Source organism: Hemitrygon akajei, chromosome 19, assembly GCF_048418815.1.
Source record: "Hemitrygon akajei chromosome 19, sHemAka1.3, whole genome shotgun sequence".
In the NCBI taxonomy this organism is placed as follows: Eukaryota; Metazoa; Chordata; class Chondrichthyes; order Myliobatiformes; family Dasyatidae; genus Hemitrygon; species Hemitrygon akajei.
In genome coordinates this window covers 18,741,154-18,766,489 of record NC_133142.1, presented here as the reverse complement: position 1 = coordinate 18,766,489, position 25,336 = coordinate 18,741,154, and the positions used below count along the sequence as shown (strand labels likewise).

At 38.6% G+C, this 25,336-nt stretch overlaps 1 protein-coding gene and 1 non-coding gene across 4 annotated transcripts in view; both read left to right on the top strand.

The window, feature by feature from the left end:
- LOC140741793 (constitutive coactivator of PPAR-gamma-like protein 1 homolog) overlaps nt 1-25,336 on the top strand; it is a 137,976-nt gene that overhangs the window by 78,791 nt on the left and 33,849 nt on the right. Inside the window, exons 10-13 of one of the 3 annotated variants that reach the window (XM_073072182.1) lie at nt 900-1,074; nt 13,018-13,267; nt 19,714-19,828; nt 21,485-21,694. In XM_073072182.1, the coding sequence (XP_072928283.1) occupies nt 900-1,074; nt 13,018-13,267; nt 19,714-19,828; nt 21,485-21,694 (750 nt within the window). Of the gene's footprint in view, nt 1-899; nt 1,075-13,017; nt 13,268-17,681; nt 18,623-19,713; nt 19,829-21,484; nt 21,695-25,336 lie in introns of those variants that run through there. The other 2 variants (XR_012102140.1, XM_073072183.1) reach the window with 2 other exon arrangements.
- On the top strand, nt 17,066-17,175 carry LOC140742161 (U6 spliceosomal RNA). Its single transcript, XR_012102237.1, has one exon. It is a non-coding gene; the product is annotated as a U6 spliceosomal RNA (small nuclear RNA).

Below are 25,336 nucleotides of genomic sequence, written 5' to 3'. Positions count from 1 at the left end.
TCAGTCAACAGGGCTACTGGTAATGAAAGAGAGAAGGATGTGCTTTCAATAGGCAGCAAATAGGTGCTGTCTATATTTCATTTCAATAGATTGAAGGTACACTGACTCCTAAAATTCCTGACAAGTGTCTTGCAGTCCTTACTTGGATGTTCTTTATTGAAAAGAGTGGATTTGTCTTGAGGTGATATAAACATGAGATGAATTGGGAACAGAGGAAGAAGGGTGGAAAAGAAGCGATGCTGGAACTGTCAGGTGCTGGAAATCTAATATAAAATTGAGATTTATCTCAATCTCAGCAGATAAGTGGCATTCCCAGGATAAGTTAACAGTTATTATAATTTCTTGTCTTGTACCCTCAACAGTAGAAACTAAAAGGCTTGTATTTGCAATCTTTGGGTCAAAATTTTGTAATTGCCTCCTTGAAGCTGCTGTGGAACCCTATTTACTGAAAAGAGTAAAAAAAAATCTTCATAAACTACCAATCATGCAGATTTAGTGCAATGTCAACTTTGGTGTTTTAAGAAATGCTAAAGTACATTGACATTGCTGAAACTTTATGTTTTAGGTTTCCACTGTCTTTTATGTGAATCAGACTTTTAATTTATTGATTCTGCTTATTTCCCAGAAAGAAGTAGTAAGTACTACTAATGAACATAAATAGAAATTAATGGTAAAGATAGCAAATCAAACAGCATTTCAAGATACAGTTAATAACTTGAGTTAGTGACCTTTCATGGGATCTGGAAGTAATTGTAAGTTTAACTATTTGGAAGCAAGTACAAAGCTGAAGGAAAGATGTGGGAGGGGATGTGGCTGATGGGTTGAAGTGGAGGAGAGAGGAAAGCTCTACAAAAGTAATAAATACTATCTAATAATGCATACTTTGTTTTTAATTATAGGGTGAGATTAAGATCTCCATTAGCATAGAAGATGAAGCCAATAAGGATTTGCCTCCTGCTGCTTTGCTATATAGGCCAATACGGCAGTGTGTATATGGAGTCCTCTTTAGCCTGGCTGAGGCTAGGAAAAAGGCTGAAAGACTTGCACTAAGAAAAAATAGATTCCCTACTGAAAGTAAGTTATCTTCATATTTTCTGCTGCATATCTTAGCATAGCAGTTTAAAAGTTCATGCTGGGACTATCTTAAACAAATAAAAGTTTAAAAAAAATGTTTTGGATACCAAACATTAAATCTTCATCAGTAAATGAAAAACAATTTGCAGGGTCTTGAAACCAAACTGTATTTTTAAATGTCATAGACCCTGGATTTATTAGTATTTCTATTGGGTGATGGTTGACACTATGAACAGAAAGAGAGATGAGATTAAAGATGGTTGGATGTGTAGATGTAATTTTTTTTAAATTGGTATTCCCTAATATGTGATGTACAAATTTTGGTCATTTGAGAAGTGTTGAATGGGGCACAGAAGTTGATTTAAATCAAAAGTTCAGTACTTAAAAAGTACATGAATGAGATCTCATTGTACACACAGAGGATAACTTTTTGAATGCAGCTTGATGTAAATACATATGGAATTTGGAGTATAAATATAGTCACAGGAATTTATATAGGTAAAATATTTGCTAAAAATGCAACCACAGGAAGTGTTGTGAAAAAGACATGAAGGAAGTTGCTGGATCTATCATTCGTGATGTAAGAGAAAAGTGTTTAGACCATAAGACAAAGGAGAATTAGGGCATTTGGCCCATCAAGTTCCACCATTCCATCATGACTGATTTATTATCCTCCCAACCCCATTCTCCTGCCTTCTCCGTGTAACCTTCAAAGCCCTTAATAATCAAGAACCTATTAATCTCTGCTTTAATATACCCAATGTCATGGCCTCCATAGCCATCTGTAGCAAGGAATTCCACATGTTCACCACCCTCCAGCCAAAGAAATTCCTCCTCATCTCTGATCGAAAGGTATGTCCTTCTATTCTGAGGATGTACTCTCTGGTCCTAGACAGCCCCACTATATTCAGTAATAAAGAATTATGAAAGGAAAATCTCATCAGAGAAATTAATTTGCTGAGTAGAGATCTACCAGGGTGGTTAAGGAGAAACGATTTGCTGTAGTACATCTGGTTTTTAGTGTTTGATAAAGTCCCATACAAAAATTTAAGTAAAACATATGCAATTGGGTTGGAGATAACATCAGCATCTCACTTGCTAAAAATCTGAAATTATAGCAGAAAATGCTGAAAATAGCAGGTTGGACAGCATGTGGCCTTAAATTGTCAAGCTTGTTGAATCACAATAATCCAGAATGGGAATGAGATGCTGTTCCCCAACCATAATTTAGGCTCAGGGTATTTCATTCAACCAGATTGCATTTGGTTTCACCAATATAAAGATATTGTGAGCACCAAATCTGACAGTAGGATTTACTGGGTCATTCCTCAGGTTGGCAGCTGCTGCAAAAGATTCTATAGTTCACAATGAATGTATGCTAAAATACATTGTAAAATATGAAAGCTTGGCTATTGATTAAAAGTAAGGTGGGGTAATGAGGTCAGCAACTTCACAGAGTTGCTGTAAAAAGCTGTGACCATATTAAGTGGATAGACAACGGGTGATAGGTTTAGTACTGTGTTGGAAAATAATGTTTTGGATATTAAAAACACAGAATTGTTTTGTTTACAAGTGAGAAGACTATATATTTGTGTATAGAGAGATCAAGTGTGTTAATTGAGGAGCCACAGAGAGCACTTGTGCTGGTCCAGCAAGCAGTGGATAAAGGCAAGTGGTGTATTAACTTTGTTGCTAGTGGGTTGGCTGTGGCAAACCCACATTTGGAGTTCTATGTACATTTTGGTCTCAGTATCTTGAAAAGAATTTTCAGGCAATAGAAAATCTACTGGAAATATGAAATAGCAGGAACTTAGTAGATGAGGCAGCATTGGTGGGAAATAAACAGTTAACACTTCTTATCCAAGACCACTTATCTGAGAGATAGAGGTGAAGCTTCAGCTCTGTTTCTTTTTCTGTAAATTCAGCTAACATTCCTAATTATTTCTCGCATTCTCTGTTTTTATATTTGCAATGGAATTGTTGTGTGGTATTTCTATAGAATTGATTCCTGTAATGAGTGGATTATCCTCTAAAGAGCAATTGAGGAAAGTTGGCCTTTAGACCATGAGACATAGGAGCTGAATTGGGCCATTTAGCCTATCGAAACTACTGGGCCATTCCATCATGACTGATTTATTAGCCCCCTCAAGCACTTTCTCCTGCTTTCTCCCTGTAACCTTTGACACCTTGATTTAACAAGAATCTGTCAACTTCTGCTTTAAATATTCCCAATGATTTGACCTTCACGGGGGTCTGGCAGTGGATTCCACAGATTCACCATTCTCTGGCTAAAGAAAATTCCTCCTCATCCCTGTTCTAAAGAGAGGTACTGTTATTCTGGGAATGTGCCCTCTGGTCCTGGAATCCCCCACTAGAAGAAACATTCTTACTACATCCGCTCTTTCCAGGTCTTTTAATTTTCGATAAGCTTCAATGAGATCCCCCCTCATTCTTCCAAATTCCAGCAAGTACAGGTCCAGAGCCATCAAACACCTGTGGCATATTTTCCCTTTCGTTGCTGGAATCATTCTCATGAATCTCCTCTGGACTCTCTCCAATGCCAGCACATTTAGATAAGGGGCTTGAAACTGCTCACAATGCTCCAAGTGTGGTCTGACCAGTGTCTTATAAAGCCTCTTCCTAACCACGGGTGTCAGGCTAATTGGCCTATGATTTCCTTTCCTCTGCTTCCCTCTCTCTTCTTGAAGAGAGGAGTTTTTCATTTTTTTCCCCGGTTTTCCAGTCCTTTGGAACCATACCAGAATCTAGTGATTATAAACATCTAATTTGGTATCTTTTATTATTGGCTAGTTTACCTTCATGTTTAATCTTTTCTATCATTATGGCTTTTTTAGTTGCCTTCTGTATTTTTTTTAAGTTTCTTAATCCTCTAACTTCCCACCAATTTTTGCTATATAATATACCATCTCTTTTGATTTTACTCATTAAAAGAATGGATGCTGATCTCATTAATACATGGTGTGAGAGAGTATGGTAGTGGAGATGTTAATAAGCTATTTTAATGGTGGAGAGTCCAGGACTACACAGCATAGTCGCAAGATAAGGGGTCGGCAATTATAAAATATTTCTAAAAGATAGTTCTTGTAATGTAGGAATCAGAGCAGTTAATTTACATACAAGATTCCACAAGCAGCAGTGAAATAACTGTCTGGATCACCTGGTTCTGGTATTGATTGAGGGTTGAATTTTTGACCTGTCACTGTGGAAATGCTCTTGTTATTTTTCAAATAATCTCATGAAGCCATTTTATATCCATCTACCCAAGCGAGTTGATTGTGTCTCAGATTAATGGCTCATCCGAAACATAGAACCTCTGTCAGTGCAGTGATCCTTCTCTGTTTCTCTGAGATGTTACGAACTCAATTCTCTGGCATAGCTCTTCAGTGAGTAACTTATTGGCTCAGAGGTAAGGGTGCTACCTCTGTTTCTTCAGTTTGACCATCACCTCATTTTCCAAGGATGAGTAAAGTTTTCTTAGGGTTTTCTTGAATGAATGTCAAATGACTTATACCTGATAAGAGTTTTTCTCACATGTACTGAACTAGAATTAATTCAAAGGGGTACCAGTTATATTAGATAAGCAGAAACTATTCCATTAATTTTTTAAGTCCTAGTGAACAATTGTAATCTGGAACTTCTAAATGAAATAGTAGTAGTGTTCATAAAAGGTCTTCAATTTTTGAAGATAAGTTCCTTAATAAATTTGAGTTTTTTTAAATGGTTCGATAATCACTTTGAAATCATCTGCCTGCCAATGTAGAAATTCCATGATTTTTTTTTGTCAGTATGAATGTGAAACCTAATGCAACCTTTAGTTCATGAACATTGATAGCTGACACTTTTCAGTGAGGTACTTATATTTCTGCTGCAGTTACCTTGAAATGCTTGCATGGTTCAGCTTAGTTGGAACTCTGATGCTACTGATTTTGGTCTCATTGTCGCAATTTAAATATATCTTAAGTACCCAGTGATATTTATTTGATGTAGAGTTTCTCTTATTATCAAGCTGTATATTTACAGTATATTTCAGACTCTTAAGTTTAATGTTAAGTTCTACTTGCCAGGAAATAAGAATGGTAGGTTAAGTTTTAGCAGCAGTATAGAGGGCAAATGTGCTTAACCTTTCATTTCAACCAATGGAGTTGTCACTCAGAGAAGCTTGAGTTTAAGAAAGGAGATGACAGAAATTAACCTTAATTTACATAAAGCAAGTGACCATATTGGAAAAAGTTTATCAGGAGTGCTGCTTTGATTTGAACCTTATTAGTGAGAAAACAGCAAACACGAGGAAATCTGCAGATGCTGGAAATTCAAACAACAACACATACAAAATGCTGGTGGAACACAGCAGGCCAGGCAGCATCTATAGGGAGAAGCGCTGTCGATGTTTCGGGCCGAGACCCTTCGTCAGGATACTTCTCCCTATAGATGCTGCCTGGCCTGCTGTTTTCCACCAGTATTTTGTGTGTGTTGTTGTATTGAGAAAACAGGACACATTTTCAAAACAGTAACTTTAGGATTCATTTCAGGAAGTAGGGCAGAGAATATGCCCTTCTCGAACAATGGTGCTGATGGAGAGGTAATTGAAAGCTTCAAGCTCCTAGATGCAAATATCGTCAGTAGTTTGTCTTAGTACATCTATGTGGACTTCGGCCAAGAAAGCAAATTCTGTTGATGCCTTGCATAAATGATTAAACTTCTATAAGGTCATCCATCAATCTCCTACATTCCAGTGAGAATAAGCTCAACCTATCCAATCTGTTCTTGTAGCTCAAGCTCTCCCGTCCCTGTGTGTATGCCTCCGTTAGTCTCAATAGACCATGGATTTGCACCTTGGAAAGTTTCCAGGGCACAAGCCTGGGCAAGTTTTTTTTATGGAAGACCGGCAGTTGCCCAAGCTGCAAGTCTCCCCTCTCCATGCCACCGATGTTGCCCAAGGGAAAGGCATTAGGACCCATACAGCTTGGCACTGGTGTCGTCGCAGAGCAATGTGTGGTTAAGTGCCTTGCTCAAGGACGCACACGCAAGCCTCAGTCAAGGCTCGAACTAGCGACCTTCAGATAACTAGACGAACGCCTTAACCACTTGGCCATGCGCCAACATAACATTGTGGGCTGAAGGACCTGTAATGTGCTGTAGATTTCTATGTTCCATATATAGTGGATTCCAGCTAATTGGGATACATTGGGACCAATGTATTTTGGCCCAATTAAGCTGCTGCCCCAGTTAGCTGAAGTTTCATGAAAATTGTTAAAAAAACAATCAAAATGACAAACTAGTGTTTTAACTGAGTAACAATTTATGTATTTAAATAAATACAGAACAAATTAGAACACTACCAATGCTATTACAGTACTGTAAAACTGTGTTCCTAATAATTAACGACAGAGGAATTTGTCCAGTGTGTGCTACAGCATTCTCTTGATTCACTGTTAATAAACAATTCAATGCAGGCGCCCAGTGCAGATAATGGACTGCCTTCATTCATTGCTTTTGACGATTACATCCTCCAAATCTTTGTTTTCATTGTAACATTTAAGATGGTTGTTGGTACCTTCAAAATCTTCGTAGTCCTTAACTTGTAGAGGAAGTGAAATTGTTTCCTTTTCGCTCCTGGCCGTTTCTGGCATTTCCAAACCTGAATGCTTGAAACTGTAGTGAGCAAGTTGTCTTACTTACTTCTTACCAACTACCAGTAACAAAAATCACTGTTTTTTTGAACACAAACACATGCAAATGACACTATTTTAAAATTGTTCACTCTAATGGTGTAGTGTCTAATGGTTACACAAGTAAACACGACTGACGCTAGTTAGAAATTGTTCAGCAGCAGTCTCCTGTCCCAATTAAATGGCATAGTGTCCCAAATAAATGAGGGGAATACTGGCTATTTTCTCGATTAGTTTTTGTTCTTTAAGGGTTGTTCCAAATAAGTAGCTGCCTCTATTAACTGCTGGCCCAATTAATTGGAATCCACTGTATTTTTCTTTTGATTTTGTGTATTAATAATACTTGGAGGCAGACTGATCCCAGAAATGTATACTCTGATGTTTCTGCATTTGAAATTGTATTCTTATGAAGGATATGATCCTCCACAAAGAAAATCAAAGCAGCAAGAGTCTAATCGCTAATGATTCCAAGTAAATGTAAAAAAATGTCATTACAGCACGTCAGTTAGAACCCTTCTCTGTTGCCCTTAGATTTAATTTTAAGACGGTTGTATAAATAACTTGGTATAAAACCCTTTTCTTTGAGTAATTGTGTAGTTATTTCCAGCATCTGTGGAAATACTCATGTTTGTGATTTGCTGCTTCACTGTGAAGTCTCTTTGAGGGACGCCTACCCTGAAGAAGTTTTCATCTTCTCTTCAATGGGAGTGCAATTACACCCTCTCTCATTGCAACCCCTCTGTGATCTCTGCTGCCCCCCGACTCTTTGACCATGTGCTCACCGAGACCCACTCCCACAATCACGTCTACTTTTCCTATCCACCTAGCTTCACCTATCGTTTTCTAAGTACCCTCCTTCCTTTCCAGTCCTGAAGAAGGGTCTTGGCTGGAAATGTCGACTGTTTATTCACTTCCATAGATGCTGCCTGACCTGCTGAGTTCCTCCAGGATTTTATGTGTTGCTTTGAAATAGAGCTTTTAATATTGTAACCATGCACTTTATCGAGTGGCACAACACCAACGTAATGCCATGATTTAAAGAGAGGCAGTAAAGATGGAACTGTAGCCCAATTTGCTTGTTCTCAGTAGTAGAGAAATGTAGAAACTCATGTTAAGGAAATGGCAAGAGAGCACAGAAAATAATAATAGGATAGGGAGAGTCATATATTTTTTACAGATCAGTGTTTGTAGTTGTAAATGGTGCATTTGATAAAAAGGGATCATGTGAATATAATGTATTTGGATATCTGAAGGCCTTTTACTAAAGTGCCACAACAAAAGTTTATCAAACATGGAGAGTGGAACTTGAGATAAAAGATCAACTAAATTTTGTTGATGATAGAACAGGTTCATGAGGCTAAATGGCCAATTCCACTTCTATTTTTAACATTCTTAGTTATTGTTTTATCCTTTTGGATATATATGTAGTGGTAATCAGTCTTACATAAATTGTATAGAAACAGCAAATTCTCAATTAAAGTGTTTTAGATAATTGTAGCAGGACAAGGAGATATAGTTAGTTCTACATTTACAATCCATTTTTTTAATATTCCATCGGAAGATTTTTTTGGGAAGAATTTATAATACTGTACTTACATCTTTCTGCCATTTATTAACTTCAGATTTTGGAGGGTAGTGACATTTCTATTCAAGTGTTGAAAGGACTACCAGAATCTAGTCAGTTGGTTAGGGAGTTCATCAATTTTGACCCAACAATGCAATAGTTGTACAATAGATCCAGGTGAGTTGTGTATTAGACTTGGAGGAGTCCTTGTCACTTTCCTGTGTGCCATTGGATTGAGAATGAAGAATGGTGGAATTTGAGGGACAGGGATGTGCTGTTGAAGTCAAGTTGGGTTGCTGTAGTACATCATGTGGACGGTATGCACTACAGCCCATATGTACTAATAGTAGAGTGAGTGTTTTAAGATTTTGGATGAAATGCTGCTTTGTTTTAAATTATCTTGGCTTCATGAGTTTTTTGGGGCCACCCTCACTGTGCAGCTGAAGAATATTATATAACAGAAATAACATGTTCCTTATTGATTGCCAAAATCTTTGGGGCTTGGACAGGAGCTGGGAGAGTTGCAGAGTTGCTCTCTGCAGAATATCTCAGCTCTAACCTTGGTGGGGCCGAGGAGAGTTTGTTTATGCATCTTCAATTAGGAATAGATCATAAAGGAAGTGACAAGTTTGTGCGGCTGTAAAACTTTCAGTATATGCTCAGTTGAATGAGCCTTTGCTCACATTACTTAGAATGTGTAGTACAGGTCTTTCAGCCCACAATGTTGTGCTAACTTTTGAAACCGCTCTAAGATGAATCTAACCCTTCCTACCAACTAGCCCTCCATTTTCTTTCATCCATGTGTCTCCAGAACAAAGAATTTTTCAGCATGGTTCAGCGATGTTACAAATATATTATTGAGTATGACTCTGCACACTTGCATTACTATATGTTGGACTGCCCAATTTATAGCAACATAATTCTCTGTTTCTTCTTTGCTCCCTTCCAAAGGAACCTCCACCAAACATCCTTGAAAATTGTCTTACATATTACCTATGTATTAGACATTAGGCTAGTGTTATCAACATTCACGTTTTTAGTTGATTCATTATTAGTTGAAAGCAGGACAGACTTAGATACGTAAAAGCAAATCCCGTGGACGCTGCAAACCTTTAGAACCACTCTGCAAGTCTGGCAGCATCTGCAGAGGGTGAAACAGTAGTAATGTTTAATGGTTTTGCATTTCATGAGATTGCTGAAAGATCAACAATTTGAAATGCTAATGTTTGAAATTGAAACAAAATCATGGAGCATGTGAAAGCAATTTGTAAATCCAGGGCTGTGTCCAAGAAGGTTACGGAGGAGAGAGATGCTGGCGTAGCACAGAATTGGTAGGTAGTGAAGTCAGGGCCTACCTTGGAGTGGTATTGTCAATCCATAGGCACATTTGCAAGGATCCCAGAAAAGTTCGGGCAGGAAGGTTGGCAGGTCTTTTGGAGCAAGGGTCAGTGGGATGTCTGAAAACTAGCATCTCCTGCAGAAAGAGGAGACACTCTTGAGGGAAACCTGGTATATTACTTAAAGGAATTAAATCAGGCACGTTCACAACTTAAAGTTAGCCACTTTTAAGTGCCGCTGAATCCAGCATAATAAGCGTGTAAAGTTTTTTTTGCAGGAGTGACCATAGGCTGCATGAGCACTCAGGAGAAGAAAGATTGAGGAAGTGACATCCAGGTGTAATTTGAATATCAGAATATCATTGTACAAGTCTGGATCTTTTGTGTTTTTTGCTTAAAGGTATCAAGGCCCAAAAGATACTTTGCACCTCACATTTACTCATGTTTTTTTTTGTTTTTTCTTTGTTATATTTTTGTTTCTGTTGAATTTGAATCCTTTAGCAAACAGAAACTTGGAACTGCACAATCTAATTTGTAGGTATATCTCTTCACTATAAATTCTCGTTGATCAGCTGAATGTTTTTTTTAATTGTGTGCAGTAATACACAAACATGCTCCAGAATGCTTGTAACTTACTAGTAGCTAGTAAGTCTCTGCCACGAACTCTATCAGCACATGTACACCACAAGGCTGTATGCTTACCTCCCTGCTCTACTGGCTTTACACTTAGGACTGTGTGGCTAAGGTCACTTCCAATGCTATTATTATGTTTGCTGTCAATAATAATTGTCATTAGCCAAATCAAAAGTGGTGACAGATCAGCATATAGGAGGGGGATTGAAAATCTGGCTGAGAGATGCCACAACAGCAACCTCTTCCTCAATGTCAGCAAGACCAAGGAGCTGATTATTGACTTCATGGAGAGGAAACCAGAGGTCCATGAGCCAGTCCTCATTGGGGGATCAGAGACGGTGAAGGTCAGCAACTTTAAATACCTTGTTGGTGTTATTTCGGAAGACCTGTCTTGGGCTCAGTGCGTAAGTGCGATTACAATAAAAGCTCGGCAGTGCCTCTACTTCCTTAGAGCTTTGCAAAGATTCTGCATGATATCTAAAACTTTGATAGACATCTGTAGATGTGTGGTGGAGAGTATGTTGATTGGCTGTATCCCAACCTGTTATGGAAACACCAATGCCCTTGAATGGAAAATCCTATCGCCTGTCTATTACTGGTAAAGCCCTCCCCACCTTTAGCACATCTGCATGGAGCACTGTTGCAGGAAGGCAGCAACCATCACCAAGGGCTCCCACCATCCAGGCCATGCTCTCTTCTCAGTGATGCCATCAGGACGAAGGTACAGGAGTCTCTGGGCCCACATCACCAGGTTCAGGCTCAATTATCAAGCTCTAGAATCAAAAGGGATAACTTCACTCTTCCCATCACTGAGCTGTTCCCACAACCTATGGACTTAAATGGACTTTTCATTTCATGTTCTCGATTATTTATTGCTTGTTTATTTATTTATTCTCTTTTGTATATGCACAGTTTGTTGTCTTTTGCATATTGTCCGTCCTGTTGGGTGCAGTCTTTCATTGATTCTATTTCTTGGGTTTACTGTGTATGCCCTCAAGCAAACAAATCTCAGGGTTGTATCTGGTAACATTATACACTTTGATAATTAATTTATTTTGAACTTGGAGCTGAAAATGGAGGTACTTTATAATTCAAAGCCTAATGTTCCGGATGAATAAAATTGTGTAAGGCTGGGAATATATGGTCACGCAGTCTGCTATACACGCTGTACATGCAGCTTGCAGATCTTTGCTCACATTTGGTTTCTTGAATTGTTTGCTGTTTTCCTGATGTTGCTTGGTTTAGTAAGTTGCATTGAGCAAGGCAATATCAGATACCTAAAGTTCACTGTGAATGGTAGATAAACCGGTACAGTGGCCCAGTGGCTGAGAGAATGCAGTTCCTTATTGGTGTGATTTCTAAAATTGAAAAATGTTGTAATAGAGTATTTACTTTCAGTCACCTGAAGTTTCACAAAGGCACATAAAGGGAGGATGGATAGGGTGATCAAAAGAGCAAGTTTTAAAATAGCAATATATTTAATTTAAAATTTGATTTCTAAAGAACTATAAAATGAAGATGAGGGGAAATTTACTCCAAAGACCTGGTTGGGAGAGTCAGCTCAGAAAGTCAGTGCGTTTGATTTGGTGCTTGTGTTCTCATGACAATAGCGTTTAATTAACGTGTGTGAAATGTTCAGTGTGAACTTAAAGAAATTATAAGAGAATAAGTTGATACAAAAAGGTGATACCAGGAGCTCATACTGGGGAAGTTAGAAATAGCAGGAATAGGCTCCTCATGTCTCCTGTGCCATTTAATAAGACTATTACAAACCATTTACATTGTTACCTTTTCCTGCAGCCTATCTCGTATCCCTGATTCCCATAATATCTAAAATTACAATGGTCTCTGTTGTGAATATACTTGGTAACAGCCTCTTCAGTCCTCTAGTCTAACGAATTCCAAATATTCACATACCTTTGGAAAAATTTGTTATCTCAGTCCTCAATGGCCAACCCTTGAAATCGTGATCCTTGGTTGGAGGCATCACACTGAGCTCACAGAAAATTTGTAGTTTTCTTCACTTCTTGTTCTTTGAAATGCTAGGGTATATGCCCAAAATAAAAATAAGTAATACCTGTAAATATCAGCAGATTTGGAAGCATCTGTGGAAGGAGAGAAACAGTTAATGTTTTAGTTTGATGACCTATTACATTTTGCTCTTGGAGAGATTAGGCCCAGTCTTCTTCATTTCTTGTATGACAAATTTGCATGCCTTCCGTCATCAGCATATTCTTAGTTGGGTAGGAAGATCAGCTGTTCACATGGTACTCCAAGGCCCTATATAATTGGAACGAGTAGGAATCTTCTCTTTAACTCCAATCCTTATGCACTAAAGGCCAACTTCATTTCTTACCTGTTTGATTATACTTAACTATTCTTATTCAGTTTTTACTCTCCCCACTAAGATACACCTTCACTTATCTTTTTCCATATTATATTTCAATGGCCAATGCCCTTCTCTATTTAGTTAGCCTGTCTGTATCCCCCTAAAACTTCTCTGCACCCTCCTCACAGTCCAGATTGCTACCCATATTTGTATAATGCATAGATACAATCCATATCTATGCATGTGCATTGGGATGTGTATGTCTCCTTAATTATGATAGTAATGGCATCAACTTTTCTGCTAACAATTTCAGTTAGTAACACAGATTGTTGTCATTAGAAAATGGAGTAAAATTTCAGTCATTAAAATCTAATGTTACTTTTTTTTCAGTTCCCCCAGTTTTAGTGAAAGAATGGGCTGCTTACAAGGGGAAATCTCCCCAGACTCCAGAACTGGTAGAAGCACTTGCTTTTAGAGAGTGGACGTGTCCCAACTTAAAGAAGTTATGGTTAGGAAAAGCAGTGGAGGATAAAAACAGAAGAATGAGGGCATTTCTTGCCTGCATGAGATCAGATACACCAGCCATGCTTAATCCCTCAAATGTCCCAACGCATCTTCTAGTTCTTTGCTGTGTGTTACGGTAAGAGAAACCTAAAGGAATAAAATGTGAATGAAAACATTGTTTGTTTACATATTGTCTATATTGTTCAAGAACAATTTTTGTATAGTGGCAAGTACCTGAACAAAATTTGAAAAAACATGTTACAAAAATAATTGAATTAGCTTTTAATTAGTGTCTAAAATTGAATCATTAAATCATTGAAAGTGTTCATATGTTTTTCCCTAAAAAGTTACTGAATGAGAAGTGAGGCTTTAATTAAGTCCAGAGCATAAACGGATGGCTTGAGATATTTCCTATAAATGATGGGGTTGTATCTGCCTCAACCATTTATTAAGGCAGCTTCTTCCATATACTTAACACTTTCTAGAAAAAAAGTAAGCTGTAGGGCTCCTTTTAAATATTCCCTCTCTTACCCTAAATCTATTCTCCCCGCCCCCCATAGTTTTGGACTATCCTAAGGAAAATACTGTTACCATTCACCTTATTAATGTCTCTTGTAATTTTAAACATTTCTATAAGGTCACTCCTCATTCTCCTACATTCCAAGGGATAAAGACCTAACCTGGCCAAATTCTCTCTGTAACTCAGGTCCTCCAGTCCTGGCAATATCCTCATAAATCTTTTCTGTACTCTTTCCAGATTAACCATGTCTTGCCTACAAAAAGGTGACAAAAATTACACTTACGTACTCCAAGCTGAACCGCAGCAGCAAATTATTCTTCTGCATCATAATGTCCCAACTCCTATACTCAGAGCCCTGACTGATGAAGGCCAATGTGCTAAAGGCATTTTTTACCATACTGTATACCTGTGGCATCACTTTGAAAACTTTGTACTTGTACTCCAAAGTCTTTCTGTTCCATTACACTGCCTAGTGACCTACCATTCATAGTATAAGTCCTACACTGGTTTGACTTTGCAAAATACATCACATCATACCTACTAAAATTAATTTGCTACACCTCAACCCACTTCTCTAACTGATCAAGAATCCTCTGGAATCGATGATAACCGTCTTAATTTGGTGTAATGTACAAACTTAGTGATCTAGCCTTGTGCAATTGCATATGAATCTTTAATATATTGTTGCAAGAAAAAAATTGTGAACCCATTGCAACTACCTGGTTTTCTGCTCTAATTGCGATCTTCATCTAAGTCATAATAATAGACAAACATAATCTGCCTAAACTAATAATACACAAACAATTGTACTTCTTCTCATCAATACTGAGTACACCATTTAAACAACCACAATCTAGATTCAAAAACATATATGAACCTCTGGGTAAATGCCCTCTACAAAAGCTAATTGGATTCAGGAGTTCCAATCAATGAGATAAGATTGGAGGTATAGGTTGTAGAGGTGCCCTGCTTTATTAAAAAAAGGCACATAAAATCAGGTTACTGAGAGAGCCTACACAAAGTACACTGCAGATGCTGTGGTCAAAGCAACACGTACAAACAAGCTGGAGGAACTCAGCAGGTCGGGCAGCATCCGTGGAACCGAGCAGTCAACGTTTCGGGCCTCATCGGCCCAAAACATTGTCTGCTTGTTTCTTCGGATGCTGCCCGACCTGCTGAGTTCCTCCAGCTTGTTTGTACATGTAACTGAGAGAGCCTGCCTGCTCTTCTCAAGAAAGATCTGTTTATGTGCACCATGCCTCGATCAACACAATTTTCAGAGGACCTTAGAAGAATTGTAGAGATGCATGAAGCTGGAAAAGGCTAGAAAAGCATTTTGAAGGACATGATTGTTAATCAGTCCACTGTAAGAGAAGTTGTCTACAAATGGAGGAAATTCAGTACTGTTGCTACTCTCCCTAGGAGTGGGTGCCCTGCAAAGATCATATCAAGAACACAATGTAAATGCTGAAGGAGATGAAAAAGAGTAACAGCAAAAGGCCTGCAGAAATCTCTAGAACTTTCTAAAGTCTCTGCTCATGTATCCACTATAAGAATGGTGTTCATGGAAGGAACTGCTCTCCAAAAGAAAACATTGCTGCATATCTCAAGTTTGCAAAAGACCACCTGGATGTTCCACAACACTTCTGGGACAATGTTCTGTGGATTGATAAGGCAAAAGTTGAACTTTCCAGCAGAAATGCACACCGCTGTGTTTGGAGGTAAAAGGGCACTACACTCCAACACCAAAACCTTATCCCAATTGTGAAGCATAGTGGAAGGGAGCATCATGGTTTGGGACTGCTTTGCTGTCTCAGGGCCTAAACAGCTTGCAACCATTGAGGGGATAATGAATTCAAAATTGTATCAAGACATTTTACAGGAAAATGTCAGTATAGCGGTCTCACCTAAAGCTTAATAGAAGTTGAATGATGGAACAAGACAATGATCCGAAACAGAAGAGTAAATCAACAACAGAATGGTTCTTCTTCTTCTTTTACGGCAGTTGGCACTCAGCTTCATGGTGCATATTACCGCCACCTTCTGCTCCAGCGTGTGGATCAGACGATAGACTTACATTCTAAATCCCTTCACCCATTCACACACACACACACCTACCCTAATCAACACTTTACCCTTCTTTCTTTGGCCATCCTAGTACCCTATTCCTGCTTATCCATCATAATCCTATAAAATCCCCTGTATCCCTTAAGAAAGCTAAAAGTACCCTGACCTATGCACTCTCACCCATGCCCAGCAACGCTTTTAATGTGAATTCCTGCACCCCCAATTCCCTTAGATTAATTCTCATCATCTCTCTCTGTATCCCATACTTCCTGCAACTCAGAATTACATGTTCTACTGACTCCTCTTCCTGACATTCCTCACACAATCCTGTCTGGTGTTTCCCTATCAGAACGGTTTAAAAGGAAGAAAATTTGAGTTTTAGAATGGCCAAGTCAGAGTCCAGACCTTAACCCAATTGAGGTGCTGTGGCATGACCTGAAGAGAGCTGTTCAAGCAAGGTTTCCCCGAAATATTGATGAACTGGAACAGTTGTTTATGGAGGAATGGTTTAAAAATCTTCCTCATCGTTGTGCAAGTCTGATCCGCAGCTACAAGAAACATTTGGTGGAAGTTATTGCTGCTAAAGGAGGTTCTACCAGTTATTAAATACAAGGGTTCGCATAGTTTTTCAGCCTGGACTATGCATGATTGAACCATGTGTTCAGTAAAGGCATGAAAAGTACAATTGTTTGTATATTACTAGTTTAGGCAGATTGTGTTTGTCTATTATGGTGATTTGGATGAAGATCAGAACTCATGAGTAATTAATGCTGAAAACTGGGTAATTGCAAAGGGTTCACAAACTTTTTCTTGCAACTGTAAAAAATGATTAAAATTTGAAGTGATTTGAGATAAAACACAAACCTGTAAACAAAGGGTTATGCCTCAAGACCTGATTGAATTTTTGAAAGTGATGATGAAAGCAGTTTGCTGGAGAACATACTTATGTGTTAATTATATGGACAGCAAAAGATAGTTAAAAAGAGACCCTCAAATGAGAATGTTGAAACTTAGATTTTAAAGCAAACTATCTACCTGACAAGATTAAATGGTTGAAATGAAGGCACAGCACTAGTCACTAGCCTCTATTCTGAGAAACAACTTTCAACCTCCATCTTCTGATCCCTGTGAGCCAGTTTTGAATCCACCTAACAAGCTCTCTCTGGATTTCATAGGGACCAACTTTCTACACCAGCCTACCATGGGGAACCTTGTCCAAGGCCTTGCTAAAGTCTAATTAAACAACTACCCTCATTTACCTTTTTGCTACTTCTTCAAAAAAAATCTAAAAGGTTTGTTAAACCATGCTGACTCACCCTAATGAATCGCGTTCAAAATTCAGATGTGGTGCTCGCTTCGGCAGCACATATACTAAAATTGGAACGATACAGAGAAGATTAGCATGGCCCCTGCGCAAGGATGACACGCAAATATTAAAAAAAAAAATTCAGATGTTTATTTCTTTGTACAATGAATTAGTATTAAGGAACATAAACTTTTAAGTTGTGAACTCAGTTGGGAGTGTAAAAGAAAATCCCTGTCAGCAGTTGTTCCAATAAAGATTACACTAGCAAGCAATTCACCATAATCTGATAGCTCTAGCAAACAATGCAACCAACGTGACATCCTCAGACATTTCACAAAGCTACTTATTTTGTTTCTTTCAAATACGATTCTACCAACCCTCATGCAATTGGAACCTATGATTTACATTTTGAGGATGTGTTTTTGGGCAGATTGAGCGACTGGCGCTTTGCTGCCTCCAGAGGAGTTGGTTGAGGTTTGGAGTGGAGTGCGTGGCCTGGTAGTCTGGAGAAAGGGCATGAGCCCATGATCGACTCCGTTGGTTTTCTCCAATTGAGGCGTCAAACAAGGTTAAAGTCGATGGGATGAGAGTGGAGAATGGATGGGTATTTGCTGCCGTCTGCCTGTGTTTGACCGGTCTTCCTCTCCCTCTCACTAGCTGCTGTCGGAGGAAAGTACAGGAGTCTTGGGATCCACGTTGCAAGGATCGATCAGCGAGGCTGTGGACTCGTTTTGGGGGACTTTGGGGTTCATGTTGCATGTGTTCCTGGATTCTGGTTACTTTTTTTTTTGCTGGTTTTGAGTGCTTTGATGGGGGTGATTAATGTGGTGTGGAGTGCTTCAGTGAAGAATGCTTTGCCCTTTGGCCTGCAGTGGGCTCGTGGCGTGACGCTGAACTTGAATACTCTGGGCTCCTGCTTTGATGTTTGATATTCTATATGTTGTCTGCTTGGTTTTTGTTGTTTGTGCAATTTGTTCTTCTTTCACATGTTGGGTGTTTGATGTTTTTTTTGGACGGGTTCCATGGTGTCTCGTTGTGGCTGCCTGCGGAAGGACGAATCTCAGAGTTGTATTCTGTATATATATTTTGATAACAAATGTACTTTGACTTTACATCTTTGAATCTGCAAGAAGAAATTCCTATGCACTTTTTAAAATCTTGTTTTCATATCCCCTTATTTAAGGGTGTTTCATTGAAAAGATTAAAAGGTGTATTTATTATCAAAGTGTGTATGCAGTATACAACTCTGAGATTCTTCTTTTCCAGACAGCCACAAAACAAAGAAAAACCATGGAAGTTAATTCAGAGAAAAAACGCAAACCCACCAACATGATTAACCCCAACCATCCTCACCAGCACAAAATGCAAAAAGAACATTGGCCTCCAAATCCCCCCTGCCCGCACAAAAAGCTAGCAAAACGCAACGAAAACATTGACCCGCAAACCAACCTCCCCCACATGAAATGTAGAAAGAACATTGACCCCCCAAGTCCCCCTGCAAGATGCAGTAAGAACATTAACCCCCAGATCTACCTCCCCAGCACAAAACGCACAAGAACATTGACCCACATTTCCTACTCTGTCTCTCCCTCTCTCTCTCTCTCTCTCTCTCTCTCTCTCTCTCTCTCTCTCTCTCTCTCTCTCTCTCTCTCTCTCTCTCTCACACACACACACACACACACACACACACACACACACACACACACACACACACACACACACACACACACACACACACACACACACACACACACACACACACACAGGAAATATATATCCTGCCATGGCCCCCAGGGTGTCTTATATGTTTAAGTTAGATCAATATTCATTCATCCAAATTTCAGAGATCAAATTTTTCCAACTGTTCATAATTGGACATTATTTTCATCCTTGGATAATGCTTTCATCCATTTAATCTTTTCAGGTGCATAATTTATCTTAAAATCTAAATTTCAACTTTAGCACACACTCCCTTCTGAGGGTCTTTTAAAAAAATATATTTTGCTGTCCAAATAATGAATGCCTAATGGTGCTCTCTAGCAAACTGTTTTAATCACCTGTAACATACAGAGATTTGTGATATCTCTCCAATCAGTTCAAACTTTACAAGAAGTGCAGTCACTCTCTTAATTTCCCAAAAGCAGATGTCAGGGTAATTATGAATGATGTAAATGGCCTTCACTTAATTTTTTAAAAATTTAGTTTTCCTTTGCAGTGCTGCTGTTTTATTTTGGTGCCTTGGTAAATTTTAAAGTGCAGTGGAAGTACTTGCTAAATGTCATAATGAATACCTCTTACAAGCTTTCTTTGGCCAAGTCATTCGACTAACAAGCTATTTTTATCAAGTGATTTTGTTTTTGAATCATCTTAAGTATGGTTTTCATTCACCTCAAGTAAAGCAAATTGAAATTGAAGTGCTCTCTATTATTCTTTTTGGGTACTGACACCCCTTTCTAAAAACTGAAATAGTAGCTTAGATGATATATCATGAGCAGATTTTTGGCATCTAATTAGCGATGTGTATATACAGTTTTATTTGAATTATATGTAACTACCAACCAGTATGATCTTAGTATTTGTAAAAGAAGCAATCTTTATTTAGTTTGTTAATTAACTTAATATCATTGTTTAGAATAACATATCTGATTAGAAAATTAACTGAAATAGCCTGTGTGTACATCTGTTACAGCTACCTGTTGCAGTGGCCAGGAGTAAGGATTCTACGTCGTCACGAACTCGATGCATTCCTTGCACAGGCTTTATCTCCCAAACTTTATGAACCAGATCAGCTGCAGGAGCTTAAGGTAATCAACACTGATTCTGTTAAAGAATTTGATATATTTTTTTTTAATTGTACACTTGCATAAATTGAAATAGTCGAAACCAAAATTGGAAGTTGGACCAAAAACATTGATCTCTAAAGCATACTGTTATTGTTTGTAGTTTATATTAAGTGTTTATTTGTTGTGTTTAAATGAAATTTGTATATGATTGCTTTATAAATTGATAGTAATCTTCAGGGCAGCATGTATGTTTTGTAATATTTTGAACCTATGTTTTTGTTCATTTAAGTTATTCTTCCATTTGTGCAGTGAAGTCATAAAGGAGGTAATGCCAAATGTAAGTGGTGAATTCTATCAGTTATTTAAAACTGGAGCTCAAAATTGAATCCCCGTAAATTAAGGGCAGTGGTCATGTGATGTGATTGGCAAAGAGTAGAGAAAAAATGGTGAATGACTGCAATTTTGGCTTCCAGGAAGTGTCTGTTGAATTTCCCCCATAGCCACTTTGAATGTAAGCTCACACCCAGAATTTTTATGCCTTTTTTTGGTGTCTCAAGGTATAAGCATAAAGGAAACTAATTTTGGTTGATTCACAAAATCTGTAACACTTCTATGTCATCAAACGCATCTTTGTTAATAGTTCAGTTTCAGACAGGAGTCTCAATAATAACCCAATGTTATTACAGAAATTGGATTACTAAATTATTGTTTTAGATGTAAACTGACACAATCTCAGCTTTGATTTCCAAGTAGAGTAATTATTGCACATTATCATATTCTCTTAAAAACATTTGAAAAGTTGCCCTGTGTTTTTGGTCCTCTTTAAAATATTATGCCAGTGGGAAAACTTTGCTCCATATGTATAATCACTGTATCATAGGATTTGTGGTCAGGAGAAGTTAATATTTTCAATTACAAAGTTTTACACAACAAGGGTTCCCAAACTTTCTTATGCCATGGACCAATACCATTAAGCCAGGGTTACATGGACCCCAGGTTAGGACAGTAAAGTAAACTTGAGATTTTGAATTGGCTTAATTCACTTTTGGAAACATTCTCCTCCTTTTCAGGAATGTTTGCAAATGGTGACTTAATTAATCTTATAAGTTGGGTTTGGTCAAAAAACAAATAAAGCTCAAGCCTTGGCTGATGATCCAAAAAACCTGGTTGACTATTCTCTGATGAAACCTGACTGATGAGATATTTTGTGTTGAGATTAGCTGCAGGATTGCTGTAAAGCCTATTTGTGGTTCACTGATATCTTTGAGAAAGGAAACCGTGCTACTTCTGTTCTTCTGCTCTACGTGCTCTAATGTGGTTAATTCTAAACTGCTTAGGTTATAGAGTTAGCAGTGATTGGAGAGGAAGCTACAGATGGTGTTTGGAATGGCAGCAAAAGGCAAGCAAAGCCCAGTTCCTGATACAGAAGTATGGGGCTCGAATGTAGTTGAAACTATTGAACAGAACCACCTATAGTGGAGGATCCCTGCTCAGTTTTATATATTGCACTTTGCATAAAATATGCATTGGGGATCAGGGAAAGACCCTGTTAATAAGCTGCTAACATTGTCACTAAATTACAGTAAGTAGATGATTCTGTTGGTCTCCAGTAGAAATATTTAGCATCACAGATTTAACTGACAGTCATCTTGCATCATATTTTGATTTTATTTTCAGATTGAAAGCCTGGATCCCCGTGGTATTCAACTTGGAGCCCTGTTTATGAGTGGGGTCGATATGGCACTTTTTGCAAATGATGCATGTGGGCAGCCAATTCCATGGGAACACTGCTGTCCATGGATGTACTTTGATGGCAAACTTTTCCAAAGCAAGCTTATAAAAGTGAGCCGGGAAAAGATACCCTTGATTGACCTCTGCGATGGTCAGGTATGGATTGTAATAAATGTGCAATGAGCAAATAATTTTTAATGTTTGAATAAAAAGCAATACATTTAAAAATACTTGACATTGGCATATTTTGTACTATGTACTTTTTTTTACCATGGTCTCTTGATTATAACAAAGGATGCCTTCCCGGCAATGAGAACAGTAATAAAATCAATAATAAAACTACTTGCAATAGCATTATAGATAGATAGATATATATATAATGTATTAATAACAGGTTAAAAATACTGGCACCTCTTCTGTTGTGCTGGAAGCCCGGGGCAAACCTTGACCTCCCCATTGCTGCATCCTGCTTGGGCAGTGCTATGAGTGTTCAAAGTTCAAAATAAATTTCATATCAAAGTACAAATACGTCACCATATAAAACCCTGAAATGCATTTTCTTGAGGGCAATCACAGTAAATACAGGAGGCGCAGTAGAATCAATGAAAGACCGCATTCAACAAGATGGACAATGTGCAAAATAAAAACAACAAACTGAAAATACAAAAAGAAAGAGAAAATACCAGGAATAAATAAGCGATAAATATTAAGGACATGAGATGAAGAATCTATGGAGCTGAGTTCATAAGGTTGTGGGAACAGTTCAGTGATTGTGTGAGTGAATTTATTATTGAATGAAGAGGGTTCCTGAGACTCCCATACCTTCTTCCTGATGGCAGCAGCAAGAAGAGAGCATGAGCTGGATGACGGATGCTGCTTTCCTACGACAGTGCTCTGTGTAGATGTGCTCAATGGTGGGCAGGGCTTTACTCATGATGGATTAGACGGAATTCATTCATTTTTGTCGTTTTTCCATGCAAGGGCATTGGTGGTTCCCTACTAGTCCATGATGCACCCAGTCAATATACTCTCTGCCACACAGCTATGGAAGTTTATCACAGTTGTAGATGACATTCTGAATCGTTGCAAACTTCTAAGAAAGCAGACGTGCTGCCATACTTTCTTCATGATGGCACTTCTGTGCTGGGCCCAGGACAGATCCTCTGAAATGATAAAGTGAAGGAATTTAAAGTTGATGACCCTCTCTGATCTCTGATCCCCTGGTGAGGACTGGCTCAAAGACCTCCAATTTTCTCTTCTCAAAATCAATGATCATATCCTTGGTCTTACTGGCTTGGAATGAGAGGTTATTGTTATGGCATCTCGCAGCCAGATTTTCAGTCTCCCTCCTATAAGCTGATTTGTCACCACCTTTGATTCAGCCAATAACAGTGGTATCATTGGCAAACTTAATTATGGCATTGGAGATGTCATAGCCTCAAGCAAGTAGAGCAGGGGTCTAAGCACACAGCCTTGTGGTGCTCCTGTGTCAGTGGAATTGTGAAGGAAATGTTATTGCCAATCTGAACTGACTAGGGTCTGCAAGTGAGGAAATCAAGGATCTAGTTGCACAAGGAGGTATTGAGACCTAGGACTTGAAGCTTATTGATTAATTTTGAGGGGATGATAGTATTGAATGCCAATGAAGAGCAGCTTGATGTTAAAGGATTGAGTGAAGAGGCAATGAAATGGCATCTTCTGTTGAACTGTTGTGATATTAAGCAAGTTAAAGTGGATCCAAGTCACTTCTCTGGCAGGAGTTGATATGTTTCATCACTTACCTCTCAAAACACTTCACACTAGATGTAAGTGCTACTGGATGATAGTCATTGAGTCAAGGTTATCACATTCTTAGGTGATGGTATAATTTGAAGCCTGCTTGAAACCTCAGACTGTCGGAGTGAGGAGTTAAAGGTATCAATGAACACTCCAGCCAGCTGATCAGCACAGATCTTTAGTACTCGGCCAGGTACCTGGGCTGGATGCTTTCCATGGATCCATCCTCCTAAAGGATGCTCTTATGTCGGCCTCAGAGACTTAAGTCACAAGGTCATCAGGGATTGTGGGAGTTTGTGAAAATGCCTCCGTGTTTGATGGTCAAAGCAAGCATAAAAGTACCAGTGTATTCCCATGTAATAAAGATCAGCTTTGTAAAATAAACCATAATTTTTTGATTTATATGATAGCAAAGGCAGCTCTGAACAGTTCAGTTTGAAATGGCACAGGATGCTATTCTATGTATTTAACTTAATGTTTAAAACTTTAATGGACATTATCTGATCTGTCATAGTCAAAGTAATCAGTGGTTTGATCAATGAGCCGAACCCCATTGCATGAAAATGGGCCATTGGCTTCTTTGTACTGTCCAGTAATCTATTTGAATAAGAGAGTATTATTATGATTGTTGGTGAAGCTAAGTTCACATTATCTTCATGTGATATTTCCACACCATTCAGCAGTTCATCATTATTTTCAATCTAAACTGATTCATTGAATTAATGAATCAGGGTTTCCTTGAACTAATTCCTTGAAGGTAGTTAATTTAGATTGGTGGAGGGGTGTGGGACTTGAGCGGTAGCAAATCTAGCAGTCAGATAGCCAGGAATGCAGTAAAGTCAATGAAAGGAATAATCAGATAAAATGCATTTATGTCATTGTTCAAGGTTAACACATAAGTTAGATAAACTCAAGAGTGTGGATTGGCTTTGAGGGCTCGAATGTTCCAGTCCTAACAGAAGCTGTTGTGGCTGAGAGAAGGGCAGAAGAAACAGTTTAATATACCAGGATACAAATGCTACAGGTGTGACCAAGGCACAGGTAAGCAAGGAGGAAGTGTAGCTTTTTTGATAAGCAACGATAATAACAGCAGAACACAAGGTTCAAGTGGTTCCATTTAATATCAGAGAATGTATACAACCTGAAATTTTTACGCTTCACAGAATCCACCGAACAGAAGAGCATCTCAAAGAATAACTGGCATAAACATGTTACAACCCCAAAGCCCCCCTTCTCCCCCTCCCCCAAAGCATCAGCACCCACCACCCACCAAGCACGCAATAGCAAAGCCTCCAAAGAAAGACCATGATCTGCAGTACAACAAAAACTAATCGTTCACCCAACTTTTTTTCGAGTTCTCCAACTCGAGAGTCGGCAGCAAACTCTTCCCCCACCATCAAGAATGAGAGAGAGCGATCCGAGTACAGAGGTCTCCAACAACCGATCCATTGTTTGTGATGTTCCATTTTCTCCTGTGATGCTTCATTCAGCGACACCAGCTTGGAATCAGCTCATCCACAGTGCCGCAAAGCCTCAGAACCCCGAAAGTGCACACATCTTCCGGACTGCATCCTTGGCATGTTGAAAAACGGCTGATCAGTGAGCCCTGGGAGCAAGAACCATTATGAGTGTAGCTATAAATTGAGGACTCTGACAGAACCCCATCCACATTGAAAGGGGAAAAAAAGACATTAAAACTTACGAATGACATTCTTGAGGGATCGTCCAACGCATATGAGTGGGATTTAAAAACAAGAAGGAGAGGATCACTGTAGTCAAAATAGTTTTCTGAGTCAGTATATAGAGGGCTCTACTCGGGAAGGTGTAATACTAGATCTCCTCTTAAGGTATAAAGTATGGCTGGTAACAGAAGTGCGAGTAGTGCTCTAGGGACCATAATTCTAATGGTTTTAAGATAGTGATGGAAAAAGGCTATGGTCACAGATTAGAGTCGAAAACTGCAGCAGGGCTGTTTAAAAAGAAATAAATCAATGGCAAGTGGGAGGCTTTTCAGGTGTGATA